General features: G+C 31.2%; 1 protein-coding gene across 1 annotated transcript in view; it reads left to right on the top strand.

The window, feature by feature from the left end:
• LOC129231423 (protein lap4-like) overlaps window positions 1-19406 on the top strand; it is a 98458-nt gene that overhangs the window by 64876 nt on the left and 14176 nt on the right. The window contains exons 20-24 of the mRNA XM_054865735.1: window positions 1458-1568; window positions 3472-3534; window positions 7053-7169; window positions 10334-10450; window positions 16854-16916. Of these exons, the coding sequence (XP_054721710.1) occupies window positions 1458-1568; window positions 3472-3534; window positions 7053-7169; window positions 10334-10450; window positions 16854-16916 (471 nt within the window). The remainder of the gene's footprint in view (window positions 1-1457; window positions 1569-3471; window positions 3535-7052; window positions 7170-10333; window positions 10451-16853; window positions 16917-19406) is intronic.

The following is a 19406-nucleotide window of genomic DNA, read 5'->3' as shown; positions in this document are numbered from 1 at the left end:
TGTTGCCCAATAAAAGTACTAAATGCATCAAAAGTGGAAAATATTTTCTTTTCAGATCATAAAATGTGCACATAAATTTAGAGTGGGCCTTATGCTTTATTTTTTAATCATTACTTCAAATCAGGGATGGCAAGCTCTTGACAAATGAGTTTTGGATAGTTTTAGACATGGCTTAAACTGTCACATCAAAACTTCTAATTTTACAATCATTGTAAAAGCAAAAACAGTATTATTCACATCTAAAACATTGCATTAAGGAAATAGTAAATCAAAGAATGTGATCAAACTGACTGCTCTAATTTTTCTATTGCTTGCAAAACTTGGTTGTAAAGTATTAACTGACTGCTATTTTTTTTTTTAATCATTTATTGCATGAGTTTACTAGCCTTTTTCTTTTTGCTTGATGAACTATAGTGTATTGACAGTATAAAATTAGATGAAAATGGAGAAGAATATTGCTTTTAAGAGATCTAATGTTTTATTTTTTGGAAATAACTACTGCTATTACTAAAATAAGTTTTTAAAGACTGCAATATACAAATGTGGCGTTAACTTTTGTGCTTTAAATGGACGGCCATTTTAAGAGTTTTAAACCTTAAAAATTTCAGAAATGGTACGAGGGAAATTTATTTATGCTGATTCGACTAGAAACCTCACTACCTAAAGTTAACATTTAAAGAACCTTAACTTCCCCTCTCGAAACCTTAACATTTGGGAAGCGGGGGGGGGGGGGGGGGCTTTAAATTTTGTCATTTTTTATATTATTTAAATTTAGCATATATCAAGTAATCATAAGGCATTAAATGTGTTTTATGATTACTCGAGCTTGTTTTCTTGAAGTTATATGATTGCAGTTTAAATGACACTAATTAATATAAATAACGACAATTTAGAAAGATACTTTTTGAGGTATTACTTTTTGATTTAATCAATGATAATTTTCTATATGAATTTAAGCTTAGCTGAAAAATTACTTACATGTAAAAGATGTTCTCATAGCATCTACCTAGGTTTTTGACAGTTTTCAACTGTTTAAACCAGTTTTTGACTTTAAAAAGCCAACCTTGCTGCAAGTCTTAGAAATATGAATGAAAATTGCATCATATGCTCTATTGTATTACTATTAAACACAAGTTTATGTTAAACAGTAATAAAGTAGGAGCTAATACTAGTGATAAAAGTTTTGAATACAATAGTCTTCAAAAGTGCAAGAAAATTTTCTGAACCATAGGAAACCAAAAAAGCTTGCTCTTTATTCTTTATAAATAACTAACACATTTACATATTTTAAACTATGCTCTTTATGATTTGAGCCTGTGTTACTGTGTGTGTTACTTTTCAAGAGAATATTCTCGTGAAAAGTAAATTAAAACAAGCAGGAGTTTTTTTGCAATGCTTGAATGAATTTTTGATTGAGTATTTCTTAGTGTTTTTATGTGCTTGAATTTTTTCAATAGGAAGTTATTTTGCATAAACAAAAAAGACCTCTTGGATTGAGCATTATGGGTGGTTGTGATCAAACTTGCATCCCTTTTGGTTCAAATGGCACAGGAATTTTTGTTTCTCGAGTAAGTTTTTCACTCATTTGGTTCATTTAATACTAATAGACATATTAACCTGAATTTTTATATTTATTCATTTATTTTGTTTGTATTTATTTATTTATTGGAATTAATATTGGTGTTTAAAGTTAGAAAAATGGATTTTGAGTAGTTAGGTCCCAATGCAGAAGGTGTTTTTCTTGTCCTAACTTTTCAAAAAAGTATGACTGTCACTACATTTCAATCAAATTCTATCAGAAGTGAAACGCAGAACTAGGTAATATAAAATGAAATGAAAGCAGGGGGGATTAAACCGAACCAGGCACTGCAACCAGTGATCTAATGTACTAGTCCCCAAACAGAAGTCTTAAAACGAAACAGTAGCTGAAGCAAAATTCAGAAAACACTTAATAGAAGTGTTATGATTCTCTCAAGTTTCAAGCAAATGACGACCAATATGTTCAAACCTATAGGCAAAAATACTTCAGAATCACACGTGATGTAGTATTAGTTTCCTCAAAATGATGCAACCCCAGAAAGTTGGATCCTTACTGAAGTGGCACCTTGAAGCAAGGTGCCACTTTAAGGTGCAATGACCAATAAGAAGACTAAAAAAGCCTTCTAATACCATTTTTGTTTAGAAACCTTTTGCATTTTCTGCATGTGATCCCCAAAGAGAATCAGGACTGTCCTTATGATGACTAGCTTTATACGTTCTGTGTCATTGTAAGATAACTTCTCCTGAGGGAAGTTTTCTCTTGCAACAGCCATCATAAACATTCACACTACTTGGGCATAAGACTGTGGTTGACCTGTCCTTACTCTTAAAGATGCAGCAGTTTGTGCAGAGGAAGGAGTTGAAACCTCTGACCAAAGATGTTTGGTTTCTCGTACCTTCTCGAGAAAGGCTGCCCCAATGGCTTTTGCTTCCTATACCCCTCTCCTGCCTGCTCCAGTTGCAGTTTTGTGGAAAAATGAGCATTTCCTCCCCTCCTACTGCAGAGCTGTGAGTTGCAGACCTGCGCCCTCACCCCCTTCAGTCAGTGGGTTGCAGACTTGCACCCTCACCTCCTACAGTTTTCTCCTTCAAGCCAGTATCATCCAACTCCATGGGAACTGGGAGGTGGTAAAAGGTCAACACCAGCACAACCACCCTGTATGACTGCAAGGCTAAATGCAACAAGGTTTCGTCCGGTTCTTTGAGGGGGGCCGTTTAAGGCATCATAAAACCCAGATGCCTTATATCCATTAGCACCGTGCCTCACACCTTAGATTGGGTATCCATTTTAGTCGCCTCTTGACACGCATGTACTATGTTTGGACTATTCTGCTCAGGTCACCAAATGTATAACTGGATAACAAGTCTTTTTCTTTCCCTTGTCTTTAGGACCTCAATCCAACCAGTTGCACCACAAGTAGTGGTACATACCAGGGATCCTGGAGTGGTTTTTGAGCCAAAAGCTTTTTTAGAGTTCTTAAACATAGATTGCCTATATCAGTGTTCACACTCAACTATGAGAACCTGGGTCCTTCGGTGGAAAAATTGAGCACCTCGAATTTTAAACAAGTAGTCATATAATTTAAGTAAATAATATTATATATGTAACATTTGTTTGCCTGGAAAAATCAACCCACCATATTGTGGTAGGAAAAAAAGTAATGAAATAAACAAAATCAATTGCATTTTATCCTTATTTTCTATGCAAACTTATTTTCTATGCTACTTTCAAACAATAATTTAAAAAAAAAGTCATGTTAAAAACTACTTTTTCATTTACAATAAAATTATGGCACTCAAAAGGGACTCTTTTAAGTACAAATCTACCATAAAATACCAAACAAAAGCCTCTCATTCAATAAGCTCTGACTGCCCAATGACAATATCCAAAATGAAAAAATTTCAATAATTGCCATTTTCTCTTCTTTTTAGATTGTACCAAATGGAATAGCTTCTAAAACTAAAAGAATTCGGGTTGGAGATAGAATTTTAAAGGTACTTGTATTTTTAGTTTGCACATATTTAATGAAATCACGTGCCAAATTTACAACCGACTTTTTCTGTAACATCATTATTTATTTTATTTTTATTATTATTTTTTAAATAGTGATATTTGATTTCTTGTTATTATTGTAGCTTTATGTTCAGATACTGTACCTGATTTTTAGTGTCCCGTTCAAATTTTATTGATAAAACAACCCTATAATAATTCTCTCAGCTGTATTGCTTTTAAAATTTGGCTACTAAAATTTATATTTCAAGTTTTGAAGTTATTTTTAAGTAGATAATATTTTTCATTGCTTCACTTCTGATTATTATTTTCACCTTTTCATTTCGTTTCAAAATTTGTCACATTAACCTAATTTGCATGAGTAATTTCCACATTGAGACAATATTTTCTAACCTCTTTAGGACTTTAGTTATTTTCATGCTAAGAGATATTAAGGTTAATGTAAAAGGATGCCACACAAATCATAAAATGTTTAGTCAAAAAAATAATAATAATAATAATAATAATAATAATAATAATAATAATAGTAATAAAGAATAAAAATAAATAAATAAATAAACAAATCGAAGTAAAAAGAAAATCTCTAGAAATAATTGAAGCAAATATAAATGATCAAATGTGTGGTAAATTTTGGCAAACATTGATCTGTTAATCTGTTTAGCATATTCCCTTTCTCAAACTTTATAGTGATTAAGGAAATGCCTTAACACTGAAAATAACAGTGATTCTACTGTTATATTTTTAAAAGTGTTTTTCTGAATGGGTACAAAAATTAATATTCATTATCTTTTAATATTAATTGAATAACTTGAAATTAATTACTTAAGCAGAATTGCTTATAATTCCTAAAGAATGTCTAAAAGAGCACCTAAATCAGTCAAAATAAGGGGTAGCAACTTTTATTTATCTTCTTACAATGTTCAAAGTTTTTATGTTGTAACTACACTGAGCCTGTTTTGAGCATTTTGTAACATATATTTTGAGGGAAAATTATGCAAATTATTAAATGTAGTATCCGACAGGAATTAGATTACAATGAGCTATCACAGAAGTCGATTGTTTACTGTTACTTCTTTACTTTTGGGGTAACATTGTCAAGTGCTTGGATAATTTCTTAAGAGCATTTTATCTTCCTCTTAATTGTCAATAATGCTAGCATAACCTATATTAGAGCTGAAAATATAATTGGTAAATACACTTGAAACGCATATGTATTTTTAGTTTCAAAATTGTGCCCTTTTGCCTTGGATGTAGTCAAGTGTTAGAATAACTAAAAGGTAAATATTTACCACTTAAATTTTTACCAGTAAATTTTGTGAGAGGACAACTTTCCTACATATACATTGCATATGAATTTTCAGCGGAACTCTCATAACTGTTCAAAAGATAAAAGGAACGGATCACATGCTATAAGGGCTAGAGATCCTTATGTTAGTGTCTCAGCACTTCACTCTTTGAACTTGTAAGATGCACACTATATGACCAAAAGTATTGGGACACTTCAAAAATTCAGATTTTAAAGGATTTCTCAAGAAATAAAAAACTAATTACTTTGTAACTTTTGTCTCATAAAAAGTATGATTTAGCTGTCATTTTCCATTAAAAGTTATGTCACCAATGCATTTAGAGGACCAGCAACAAATTGAGGAAAACAAAAATGTTTTTTGATCATCGTTTATCCTAAATAGCTGAGAATAAGCTGTAAATTTTAGAAAATAGTTACCTTACCATGTACAATCATTTTATGTACTTTAGAGAAAATATCACTGATATTCATGAAGATATAAGCATTTCTCTCAGAACTACGAATTTTATTTGAAGGATTTTGGCTCATAACAAGTCAAGTTTTCGAGCAAAGCTTACCCAACTTTCAGAAAACTTGACAACACACAAAAGAAGTGTAATATTAAAATTAAAAAGTAAAAAGCTGAAAATTTGATAAAATATGGACATTTAAACCAATTAATTTTTCTCTGTGCATGCACGAAAGATAGCAATTTATAACTTTCATACTCCAAACCCCAACTAGATTCTCCAACTCATAATAAAGTTTTAGTTTAGTATCAAAAAATTCAGAAAGTTATCAGCTATATAATGAGCAGAATTTGAATAGATCGGGGACGACTCGTTAGGGGTAATTTGCAAGTTTGCAACATTTGGCTTGAAATTGCTCAGTGTGATTTGTGATAAAACAGATTATTTGCGAACAATCCCTCACGATTAGTAGTCTGTCCAAGAACTATTTAAATTCAGTTTATTAGAACGCTGATAACTTTTTGAATGTTTAAGATATTGAACTGAAATTATGAGTTGGAGAATCTAGTTAGGGTTTAGATTATAAAAGTTACAAATTACTATCCTTTGTGCATGTGCAGAAAAAAATTAATTGCTTTAAACGTTCATATTTAATCAAATTTTCAACATTTTATTTTCAAATGTTAATATAACACTTCTCTTGTGTGCTGTCAAGTTTTCTGAAAGTTTGGTATGCTTTGATGGAAAACTTTACACGTTATGAGCTTAAAACCTTCAAATTAAATTCTAAGCTCTGAAATAAATGCTTATATCTTAATGAATATCGGGGATATTATCTCGAAAGTACATAACATAATTGTACATAGTAAAGTTCCTAATTTCTGAAATTTACTGCTAATTCTCAGCTATTTATGATGAACAATGATCAAAAAACATTTTTGTTTCCCTCAATTTGTTGCTAGTCCTCTAAGCGCATGGGTGATATAACTTTCAATGGAAAATGACAGCCAGAACATACCTTTTATGTGACAAGTTACAAAGCAATTGGTCTGTTATTTCTCAAGAAATCCTTTGAAAATGTGAATTTTTGAAAGTCCCAATACTTTTGGTCATATAGTGTATGTTATCAAGTTTGTTGTAGGAACTCGATTCATAGTAAATTTTTAGCAGCCTTAACTTTCATTAGTATCTGCAATTGTAAACATTATAAGGCAAGGTGAGTTATTTGTTTATTTCTTATCCACACATGGCGGGTAGGTGTACGCTTTCTTTAAAAAAAAGTTTCAAGTTTGACCTGCAGTGCATTTTATGAGAAAAATTATTTTTATGGAATGCTTCAATTGTTTCACTCATCCTTCAGTATTTTGACCTGAAGACAAAGTCCGTATATTTTTTTTTCATTAATCTGTTTCTTTCCGGGATGAAGTTTCTGTGTTTTGGTGATATTGATGATGTAAAATAAAAATTTTCAATATCACAAACTTTGGCAGTTAGCAAGAGCTGCTATTCGAATGTTATTCAATGCTATTCAAATGCTATTCACTTCCCACCCCCATAATTTTCAAAAATGTTTCAATATTTTGAAATAAGATCTAACGCCACAATTATAGTTAGAAATGATTTTAAAAAGACTGGTGTGCTGTATTTATATAATTTACTCTTTATTATACATAAAATATCTGAAATTATCTATCAGAAATTTCTGATCTATAACTAATGCCAATTTTTCCTATTTAATAAATATCAGGTAAATGATACAAATATAACTACAGCTACACACAATGAAGCTGTGTCTGCACTGTGTGCTGCAAGTGATGAAGTAAAACTTTTGATTCAGCATGATCCTCTTCCTGATGGCTGGCAGGTAGATGAACCTTTTCATTGCTAAAGGATTATCCATTATAATACACATTTGTAAATAAAAATAATAGTTGTTAACAGTTGTAATGTGAAATATTGCAAATTTTCAAGTTTGTTTACTTTGTTGCTTCAAATCATGCAGAGAAAATTTTGTTAGATCACTGTTATATCTTACTAGACTTTTTCTCATTTAATTAAGCAAAGATTGTTCAATGAACAATCAGAAATAAAGTTTTAGGAAGATAATTTTCTTGTTTCTTGCCGAAAATTTTAATTTTATATGAAGGGCTATGGAGAAGAAAGATCCAAGTCCATTTTTCTAAAAAACTCTGGTTAACCTATGGGAACATGTAGATTATTACAGACAGTATTCAAGAGAAATATTATTCAGGTAAGACCTATCATAGTGAGTGAGTTTTAACATGGAAGAATGTGGCTAACTTGGAAACGCTTTGAGATTTCAAGCTCAAAAATGTAATGAGGAACATTCGAGCATGGTGGACTATGATCATTCTTCATATGTGTGTATACTTGTATATATAGCAAAATGAATGTTTATAGCACAAATTATGCCTCAAGTTTGATTGTATTGTGTAGATTATATTTCGAAATTGTGGATTGAATAATCTGCATGTAGTTTTAATGGGTAAAAAGACTTTAAGTTTATTTGTATTTATTTTCCTGCTTAAATGAGAATCCTGCATCATCAGTTACAATTTGTTTTATGAATATTATTAATATTGCATTGGAATTACCTTGAAATCAACATTTCTTTCTTGCTCTCTCTCTCTGCTTTGAAAGGTGTTTTAGCATTTTATGCAAAATACTTTCAGTTAGAGGTTTTGGTATATTTAGAAAAATATCTTAGAGAATGCATTATTTTTTCAAAGTATAAGACCTTAACTTGATTCCGTAGATATATTTGAACTTTATTGACATAATTATTAAAATTTCCTGGGACAGTGAGAGGACATCTTGCTGTAAAAGTAAAATTTGCTTGCCAAATCGCCCTTGGCTGAACCAAAGACCAGAAATTGACTGCTCACTACCTCGCACCCAGTTAGTGATTGCCAAAACTGTTCTGCATTAAAATTGCTATCGCCAAATCATTTTTGCATCTCAAAACGACCACCAAATAAGTTTTGAGCCAAGAAAATTTAAGATATACTTGTACCATTGCATAATGTAGCTACAACCTGTCTTTTTTTGCTATATGTTTCAAAGAAATTTTAAAAATTTCCTCTTTCACGAACAAAGAATTTGTCAAAACGAAGTTTAAAAAGAGGAAAAATATTGTGTACATGTGTAAACCCAATTTGATACTTATTGGAATACAAAATTTCTGCTTTTTTTTCCCCTTTTCATTTTCTGCTTAAAAAACATTGTCTTAATTTTATTTGTTCACATGATTTTTATTCTGTATACAGGGTGTTCCATTTTAACCTGCTAGGCCTTTATTTTCGCATCCGTTATTCCTAGATGTGTACTTTCAATTGCAAAAATCTTCAAAATCAGATGCAGGGTTAAGATATTGAAAGTTTGAAGTGAAAATAAAAAGGAGTCAAAAAATACGAAATTTAACTTTTTATACGGGCCCCAGGTCCCCTAACTTATATTTAGGGAAATTATCTCCATTGAAAAATAATTCCAGCACAAAAAGTTTAAAATTAGTATGACCAATATTCACTGAGATATGAAACGCAGCGTTTTGTGACTTACACCACTGTGACCAAGTGTTTAAAATTACATGTGTGCATAGAGTGTGATTTTTCAAATTATTCGAGGTTTTGTAATGTGTTTTTGCATATCACGGCCTAGCATTTGCCTTTATTTTTGAATAGCAATGAAAAATATAAATACCTTGTTTTTCTTACTTGAACGACCCGTCATTCTTCTGAAAGAGCAATAAGTTCCAATCTCATCTTCTGTATGGCCCCTTAAAACTTTAAACTAGAATATCTCCTTGAGTTTTGGTCGCACAAATGTCAGGTTTTTTGTGTCAGTAAGTTTTCAATGGAGATTATTCCTCTAAATATTAAATAGGGAACCTAGGGCCTGTATGAAAAGTTAAATCTCTTGACTAATTTTAATTTTTGTTAAAACTTTCAATATCTTAACTCTGCATCTGGTTTTGAACATTTTTGCAATTGGAAGTATACATCAAGGGCTAACAGTTGCAAAAATAAAGGTCTTGCAGGTTAAAACGGAACACCCTGTATATCTGTTCATATATAAACTTTTTTTACTTGTGATAATAAACTGATCTGCCATGTATGATGATGGTTTTTTGCTTTCATAGAACTTTTCTACATTCTATGTAGTCTGTTGATTGCTCAATGTTTTGTACAAAAATATGTATGGGATGCCCAACTTTTTGTTCATTTGTTTGCTTTTTACCTACTTACAGTTTGATCAGAGTCATTTTGAACTTTTTCAAAAAATCTCACCCACCCTGTCCCCCATGGATTTTTTCCTTGAGTTAAATGTAGTCTGATTTTCTTTTACTAAGCTTTGAATTTCACTCTAATTTTCTATTTACCTGCAGTTCTTGGTTACTGCTTGTCAAACAGAGTAAATCCCATTGATGCTGTTTTTTAATGGAAGAAATATACAACGATTCATTTGAAAACATAAGATAACTGATATGAAACATAGATTAGTTAAATGAAAATTCAAATATAGTTGGGGCAAATCTAACCTATCAAGGTTGTGAAGCCTATGCAAATCCTAATTGCAGCATTACTAGGTTGCCAGGTTAGGTTTGCTCAACTATAGAGTTTACTACATTGCAATTTTTTTTTCTTCTTTTGAATTATGAGCATTGCTCCTCTTTTGTGCTATTCTGCTTTTATGCCTGTGCCAGTAGATTATACGGTGTACACTTTCACTGTGTGTGTAGTGCAAGGTAATTGTAAGGTTTTAGACTGAAAGAGTATGCAGAAGAAAATTACCAATAGAGTAGCAGGTATTTATGCAGTTTATTCTATAGTTTGGATGAGTGCATTATAGGTTAATGATGGTGATTTTCTGCCATGCAAAACTCAATAATATTTATTTTAATTTGGCACTTGTTTTCTGCATTTGATATTTATGTCAACAAACTCATATTATCTGTTATTGCTGATTTTGAGTTTTGCATTGATTCATTTGTAAATTTTTTTGTTTTAGACTATTGTTTTGAATAAGACAGATGCTGAAGGTTTTGGCATTGAATTAGGAGGTGGACTTGGTGGTTCACCAGTAAATCCTTTTGATTTATATGATGAAGGAATTTTTATCTCTAAGGTAACTTATGAATAAATTTTATGTTATTTAAAACTGAATAACCTTTTCTGTAGCCAGTGAATTAAATGCAAACCTTATTTTCTATTAACTATAGTTCAATTTTTATGACCAGACTTGAATAGAACAATACTTGCTGACCCGTGCTTCAAATTGTTTTATATGGTAGTCCACTCTTTAAAAATTTCAAGGAAAGAACATTATGAAGAAGAATGGAAGAAAGTAAACAGATTAAAGTAAACGGAAAAAATTAAAAATGCAAAAGGCGGCATGTAATTTAAAGACATCAGCTACAAAACCTCAATAAATACGACGCTGTGATAATGTGATCATCACACACTTTTGGCTGTATGCATTTTCAATGGAAGTATAAATATCATTAAAAGTTTCTACTCATGAAAAAACAATAATTGTGCATGGGAAGAAATGGGTCTTCCAAATGCAATCCTGCCAATGTAAGCCTCTGACAGGGAAAAAAAAGAAACATTAAACGGATAGTTATTGACACGGATTCAAATGGTGCCATTTTGATTATCTACTCAACACTCCAACCAACGAGAAAATGCGCTGAATTTCGAATGCTGTTCATTGAAGCAATGTGTAATAAAAAACAGCAAAAAAACTTTTTGCCAAAAAAACCATGGGTCTTTGTTTTGTCATTAGCCGGCAATTCATAAAATATGGAATTTGATTAAGGAATAAAGAAAATCTCACGTAGCGATTGAAATAAGCATTCTAGAGAAATAATAAATAAGATTGAAAAGAAGTGTTTTTATTTTTGAAAATTGCAATTTCCCATAGCAGGATGCATTAAACCGTCACGGCTTGCACATGTTTTTCTTTTAAAATTCAAAACCAAAACCAGTTGAACTGAGTCTGTTTTTTAAGTGTAATTTTTCGAAAGTAGACAAAATGTAGTTGTTCTTTTTTTGCCGTAAGCAGGGGAGAAAATGATTCCTTACTTATGAGTTGATAGTAATTTTAATGTTTTACTTTGTATTTTAATAAATACTTAAAGGTTTATGGGGCAAAACATGTAATTTCAATTTGGGGTAGTATTTTTTAATTTATACAAAATGTCGAAAACTGCTATTAGATAAATCAAAATTTCAACATACAGAGAAAAAGTTTTCTGCACAAAAAGGATTCCCTTGAGGTCTGAATTTTTAAACCTAATACATTTTTCATGCTTAGTTTTCTGAGCAGAGTCCAAGATTTAAAAAGAAAAGAAAGAACACCCTTCGATTAATGGTCAACTTATCTGAATAATAACTGTAGCCTGCATTAAGGAGTGGAAACACAAAGGAACATTCACATCACATTTATTTTATTGCATTACGTGTGTTATTAATTTTATGTTATGTGTATACGTGTAATGTGCAATAATAATTTAAATTAGCTATAATGGCACAGGCCCGGTGGACCCGAAGCTCTCTAAGTATATAGCCGAACACTCTACCAAAAAAAAACTTATCAGTTCAACCAAATAACTGAGTCCAGTGATTTTAAGCTTTATTTTAAAAAAAACTGTTATTAGAAGAATCTGCATTTCATTATGCAATTTGTTTTTCTTTCTGAACGAAAAAGTATTCCCTTGTAGTCTGAAATCTTAAACCTGATACTTATATTTTTGCTTACATTATGCTTTAGTTTTCTGATAGGAGACAAAGATTTTAAAAAAGTCTGAAAAGCACAGTCTCTCTATACAGGCTAATTCATGGAGCTTTCCCAGCTCATTTGTTTTACTGCCTCATGTACATTACTTATTGTATAGTAAGTGTCCATACACACGTAATGCGTGATATAAGAGAGACTGGGGTTAGATGACTATGATAACAATTTTTGTTGTTTATTAATTTATTTTTAAGGATAGTAAAAATAATTTTACATGAGCTGTTAGAGTAGTCCTTTGTAGTAATAAATATATTATCATTTAACTTTTCAAATGAAAATAGATATTTTTATTTTTTCATACCCTTAACAAATCGTCATCTTTCCCCAGTACTGGGGCAAGATGACAACACTGAAAAAGGTTGAATATATTTTATGTTTTGAATAGGTTATCTAGTAAATGATAACTGTGTTTTTACGTCTTACAAAGTATCAAATTAAGCGTAATGCATTGTAGCCTAATGTTGAAGTGTTAAGTTGTGCAGCTAACAATAGCACAAATAAAAATGCCATTTTCATAATTGGAACATTCCTCATGCCACCACTCTTGGCTTTTACAGTACTGGATCCATTCTTCTGTTGGAGGGTCACAATATTCCTCTTTACAAGCAGGGCATCTTATAACACCATCCTTTGAAGTTGATGCAACTGAATTGCTTGGCATGAATTGTATAGACTTGGGCCTGCAGTAACTTAGTTTGAGTTTTTTTACTCCCTTTTTAGCTTATTTTTCCTCTGTTTTTTTAAATAATCCTCTTTTTTCCCTTCTGCTTACTCCTTGTTCTGGCATTGCTTTGATGGGTGTGCTTGTAAGAATGTTTGAGATCAGTTTTCTGCTTGTTCTTTTTTTCTCACATTGTGTTGCTTTAGGCATTGCATTGAAATCAGAAATACTAACAGGCTTCTTTGGTACATCAGAATCAGCATTTGCCGTAAATTCTGCTTCATCTGAAGGGTTTATATATTGGTTTTCTACTACCTAGGTCTAAGGATTAGCACTATTATTCTCAGTTTCATCACCAACAACATCATAGTCCGCTAAAAACAGGAGAATTATGAATCTTGATCCCACATTTTTTAAACCCTTTATCAGTATTTCCAACTGTAGCTGCTTTGAAGTTAGCGGTGCTCACAAGCTCACCAATATTTTATTGTGTGATAGTTTGTCCCAGATAAATGATCATAAAGTTGTCACATGCTTGGCTATAGTAGGTTTTTAATGAGCAGAAAATGACACATCAGGAGCTAGAGACGATGTGATGTGTAGGGCAGCAACCCAACCATGATAATGTTTTTCTCACTGCAATATAAGATAGCCGGAACAGTTAAGTGAGATTTATAATTTCAATAATCTACAGAGCAGGAGGTTCTTTGCTTAGCTTCATTAAGTCAACTAGTCATTTGGTCAACTAATTTGTAAGTAACCTCTGGTCACCAGCTTTCGAACGATACTTCACTTGATTCTAAGCATCCATTTGCCCCAAAGGAGATTGAAGCGCAAAGTCGCCTGGACAAACGCACAAACAAATTAGCGTTTACAGGATGCAATAAAATAGACAACATTGTTAGTTTAATAAATTCCGAAACACGATGGCAAGATGACGAGCTCATCATCTTGCCCCGCGTTTCAGCCCGTCATTGTGCCCCTGACTACCTGTTTGAATGGATTCGTCTCCATTGCCATAAAGGAAGGTGATTAGTTGACATTTATTCAGGATAATAGGTAGTATTTAAACTAAGTTACTCACAAATACTAAAGGGACACAATATATCTTATCTGTATGTGTAGCAGAGCTTATTTACACAAGCATAAAAGTTATAACGTGCCCATGGTAAACAATCAGAGCTTCAGAACTAACACAAATATGGCAATAAAAACATCTTTATACTATTGCTGAAAGAACAGCAGATAGGAGAGCAAGTAGTGTCAAGTTGATGCTGTTACCTAGAAGAAAACGGAAAAATTAAGACATTCGTCATCTTGCCCGGCTCGTCATCTTGCCCCAGTCTCTCCTAGTTCTAATTTTTTGATTTCAGCAGAGCGTCCTGGACAGGCCCAAACACTTGCTCATAGGGTTACTCTACCGATCGAGCTATTCAGCTCTATCAGTCACAATGCAAGTTAAACTTATAAATTTAACCGAAAAACTCAATCTGATGCTTTTAAACAGGTTTTTTTTGACAGAAAAAACAATTTTTTGACCGTGGGTCTATTGTTTGTCATTAGCCTGCTCTATAAGCTTTAAAATGAGGGGTAAATCAAAGAGATTGATTAAGAATTGAAGAAGATCTCACTTAGCGACAAAAAAAACAGGCTACAGAAATAAAATATAAAGATGTGTCAACTTTCAATATATGTCTCATTGAAAGTCATAGGGGAATCTACAGCTATACAAAGAAACAGTATAATAGATTGCAAGCATCAGTATGCTCTTCATGCATGGAACAGGAATTAGACATATCACAGAAACTATGAATACTATTTTAAGATGAAGATTTTATTTTGTACTAGCTGCACTGCCCAGCTTTGCACGGTCTACCTGGAAAATAAAAGTTCTGTCAAGTGACGCATGTTCAACAATCAGGCTTCAATTAGAGAAAAAAAAATGAATTTCCCGTCAAATTAATCATTCTTTAAGAAAGAAAACGGCAAGTCATAAATTCCCGAATAAATTAAACGCAACACCTAAAATCCAAAAGGAAAAAGATGAATTGCCAAATAATAATCAAAAAGGGAAATTTTTGTCTCAAAATAAAAACAAATTTCATCTAGTCACAACCGAGAAAAAAAAAATGTGGCAACCTTCTTAAAGCTAATTTAAAATGAGATCGCTCAAACGACAGTTTATTCATTTAAAATTACTGTTCCATAAGGCTTAGCAGTGCTTTTTAATTTCTTCCCCGGTGATTTTAGTGTTTTTTTTTTAATTTGAAAGAAATGAAGGAACTCTATGGGTGTTTTTTGCGGACTTTTGAATGGGACCTGAATCAAAGAAAATAGATCATTATTTCCGGTAGAAAGAACCATTTAATGTCATTTTCGGGTTCTAAAATTAAAATTTGAACAGTTTGGTACTTTTTTGGCATTCGAACCCCCCCCCCCCCCTATGTTCCTTCTTGGGGTCCCCAAGTACCTTCCTGATAAATTTCATTGAGATCCGATGAAAACTGGATTTGTATAGGGAACATACATACATACACACACATATATATATGCTTTGTTTTATTTATATAGATTGAATTGGTCAAATCAAATATTCCCAGTGTTTTTTTTTTTTTTTTTTTTCTCGTAAGAAAACTTGACATTTCAGCGTCCCTCAGCTATGAGCCAAAATAAGAGGATACATGGAAATGAGATTATCTAATTCAAAATGGGATGTGTGATTAGCTTAATTGTGGTCTATATTGAGAGAAATAAATTCTGCCTCACTCATTCAAAAGCTGTATAAATTATTTATAAAATCACATTTGGAAAATTTTGATTTGAAAGAAAAGAAAAATTCTTTTCATTAAAATATCATTTCTACGTATAAATTGGTTTTTGATATGTATGCAGTTGCTCTGAACTTTAAAAAAATCTGTGAAAAGCATCTTTCTTGTCTGCATCTTTTTAATAAGTAAAATGTTTTTAACATAAATTTCTTGGTTTGAAATAATTCACTGTAATGCTTTCCATAAAGCTTAGAACCAAAATTTTCTGTGGATTTTAAATTCTTAGAAATTTGGTAACACCCCCCGCCCCTCCATCTTTAATTGTTTTCAAAGCTTTGAAAAGTGTTCTTATTTTAATTTTCTTTGATTGAGTGTGTAAACTTGGGTTTTATTAAAAAAATTTCATGAATTTAAAGCTTTCTTAAAATTTCTTTAAAGTTAAAGAGAAAAAACCTTTTGTAACCTAACAACATTATAACATATATGTAATTTTATAAGCTATTTATAAAATCACATTTTAAATATTTTTGATTTGCAAAAAAAAGAAAGAAAAGAAACTTCTTTTACTAAAATATAATTTCTACCTTTAAATTGTTTTATATATATATATATATATATATATATATATATATATATATATATATATATATATGCCTTTGTTCTGAACTTAAAAAAATATTCTGAAAAGCATCTCGAGTTTTATTAAAAAATTTTTATGCATTTAAAGCTGTCTTTAATTTTCTTTAAAGTTTAAAAAAAAAACACTTTTGTAGCCTAACAACATTATAATATACAAGTATATGTGATTTTATAAATTATTTATAAAGTCCCATTTTGAAAATCTTTGATTTGAAAAAAAAAGAAAAATTCTGTCACTAAAATATATTTTTTCTACCTTTAAATTGGTGTTTTGATATGTATGCCTTTGTTCTAAACTTAAAAAATATTCTGAAAAGCTTCTTTCTTGTTTGGTCTGCATCTTTTTAATAAGTAAAATATTTTTAACATAAGTTTCTTGGTTCAAAAGAATTCACTGTCATGCTTTCAATAAAGCATAGAACCAAAATTTTCTGTAGATTTTAAATTGTTAGAAATCTGGTATCCCCCCCCCCCATCTTTTATTGTTTTCAGAGATTTGAGAAATGTTTTTATTTTAATTTTCTTCTATTGAGTGTGTGAATTTGAATTTTCTTAAACTCTTTTCATGAATTTAAAACTGCCTTTAAATTTCTTTAAAGTTTAAAAAAAAAGTCCTTTTGTTGACTAACAACATAACTTACTGAATTTTCATATTCTATTTCAGATTCTTCCAGATTCTGCTTGCTTCAGGGATGGGAGACTTAAAGTTGGAATGAGAGTTATAGAGGTATGCTCTTAACTTGATTTGTTTTGATTATCCTACAGAGAGAAGTTTTTCTTTTCTTATTTTATTTATATATTTATTTCATTTATTTATGTATTTTTATTTTATTTATTTATTTTTATTTTATTTATCTATTTATTTACAGTTTATTTATCTATTTGTTTATTAATTTATCAGGTAACACATATTCAATCCCTATGTATTGAGAAAATATTTTGAGTTTAACTTAGCATCAGAAAAATTTACCTAAAATTTCAATTCATAAGAGGTCAGCTGTTTTTGATTTAAGTCTACCTTGCTCTTCAAAATCCAGATCGCAATCGTATTATGCTCTGCACTTTGTGGCAATCTCGATCGTTACATCGCTTCCTGGAGGAACAACAAGTTCGTCCAGAACTGAGGGAGCCTACTTTCCCATATTCCAGCATCGACTTTCTATTATCTGATCAATGTTCTCTAAATTAGCTAAGACTGCAAATTATGTCAAACAAACCTTTTACACATTTTCGTTGATTTCTAGAAACAGACTATGCCTTGTTCATCTAATGAAATAGATACGCAAAAAATAAATGAATGAACAAAGGAAGTAGTAGCACCTTTTAAGTAAAGCAGCTAATATATTTTTTCCATTTAAAAAAAAAACTTTAATCACTTTCAAAAAGAAAAAAAAAGAATTAAAATACAGTCGGGTTTCTGTATAGTGAACACTCTATTTGGTGAAGTTCTCTATGAAACGAAGCATGTTCAGTGACATAGAAAGTTTCAGTGAAAAAGCATGCAAATATGTCTCTCTTTAACGAATATCAAACAGCAGGATTTCTTTATTGCAAAAATTTTTATGGGGGAGAAAATGTCGATGTTTTGTAAAGTAGACGTTTTTCTTCTGGTGCTTTTGTTGAGACTTAATCATTCTACAGCTTCCTTACCTTGTCTTTCAACTTTCCTTTCTCTTTGTCACTTGTGGTGATGGAAGGGGAGGGATTCGAAAGAAGGAGTGCAGAATTCCTAGAGACCTTCCTGGAAATACATTGACGCTGTGCTAAAATCTCTGAAAGTGACCATGTGCACTTTTTGTTCATTTTCACCTTGCTCTGCAACGTGGTGTGCTGTTCTCAAAATGTAGAAGAGAAAGTGTTTGACTATAAAGGAAAAAATTTCATTTGTCAATGATGTTGGAAACGGTGTTAAGAAGAAAGATGTAGCCGCAAATATGGGATTTCTGCAAATAGTGTATCCACTTTATACTAAGAAAATAAGAATTCCACTTGAAGTAAAGCTGGTGAAATGTGCAATTCTAATATAAAACAAGTACGATTGTGCGTGCATGACGACGTTAATCAGTCCGTTTTAAAATTTATTTATTCACTGCGTGATCGGGAATTATCTTTGTTAAAAATTAAGCATAGAAATTTATTATTTTCTTTTTTGCGAAGTTTCTATGTAACAAACCTACTCAAAGTAGTGATGTGCTGGATCGTCAAAAAAGTAGATCCATGGATACAGATCATTAGTGTTGAGATCCGCGGATATGGATACGGATCTCAATATTTTTTTACCCAATTCAGCCATCCAAGTGTTTAATTTGTTATGGAAGGTATTCCCATCAGAAAGGCTTGGAATTGCATTTAAAATTTCCTTAACAAAATTATAGCTTTTACTGTATATAACTTGGAAGTTTCAAACGCAGAAAACTTAGTTCTTTTAATTTGGGGCCAATAACGTACAAGTAAGTTTTTACTACCATAATTCTGAAAAACATTAAGTCGGTTTTTATTAATATTTCTGGTAATTAAAGTTCTGCAAAAACGAGGCTAAGCTAAGAACACTTTCGATCAAGTCACCTTTTGAACGAAAAAAGAACTATCAAAATCGGTTTATCTGTTTAGGAGCTACAATGCCACAAATACACACTCAGATACACTTTTAAAACTTATTACCTGTTTCTTTTCGCGACGGGGGATACAAATTGGCTTCTGAAATGATACCTTATAATTTAAATAGGGAAGAAAACCTAATTTAAACGGAATTTAAGAGTCTTTTATTCAAATATTTAAGAATTTTTAGAATAGAAAAGATCCATTTAAGATCCGTCAAAAAAGTAGCGGATACGGATACAGGTCTTTATTTTCCCTCGGATATCTGTGAATATGGATATACGGAACATCACTAATTCAAAAGTCCCTTGCCATTTTGTTATATGGAGACTCGACTAATAATTTCATTAAAATAAATTCATTCTACCTTTGTTTTTCCCTCGTTGCTGAAAAATAATTTAAAAAAAGAATAAATAATAATGAACAAAAACTAATAGAAAATAAAATATATACTTAAAAAAATATTTCTCTTATTAACAAAAAATCCTCTGCACAGCTGTTTATGTTAAAACGTGAAGGAGTCCTATATTTTGCTTTATTTGATGTTGCTAAAAATAGAATACATAAATTAAAACTTAAGAGTGAAAATAAAAACTAATCATATCAACAATAATTATTT

This window comes from Uloborus diversus, chromosome 10 (genome assembly GCF_026930045.1).
Source record: "Uloborus diversus isolate 005 chromosome 10, Udiv.v.3.1, whole genome shotgun sequence".
Taxonomy (NCBI): domain Eukaryota; kingdom Metazoa; phylum Arthropoda; class Arachnida; order Araneae; family Uloboridae; genus Uloborus; species Uloborus diversus.
Note: the sequence above shows the minus strand (reverse complement) of the source record. Positions and strands in the feature narration are given on the sequence as shown.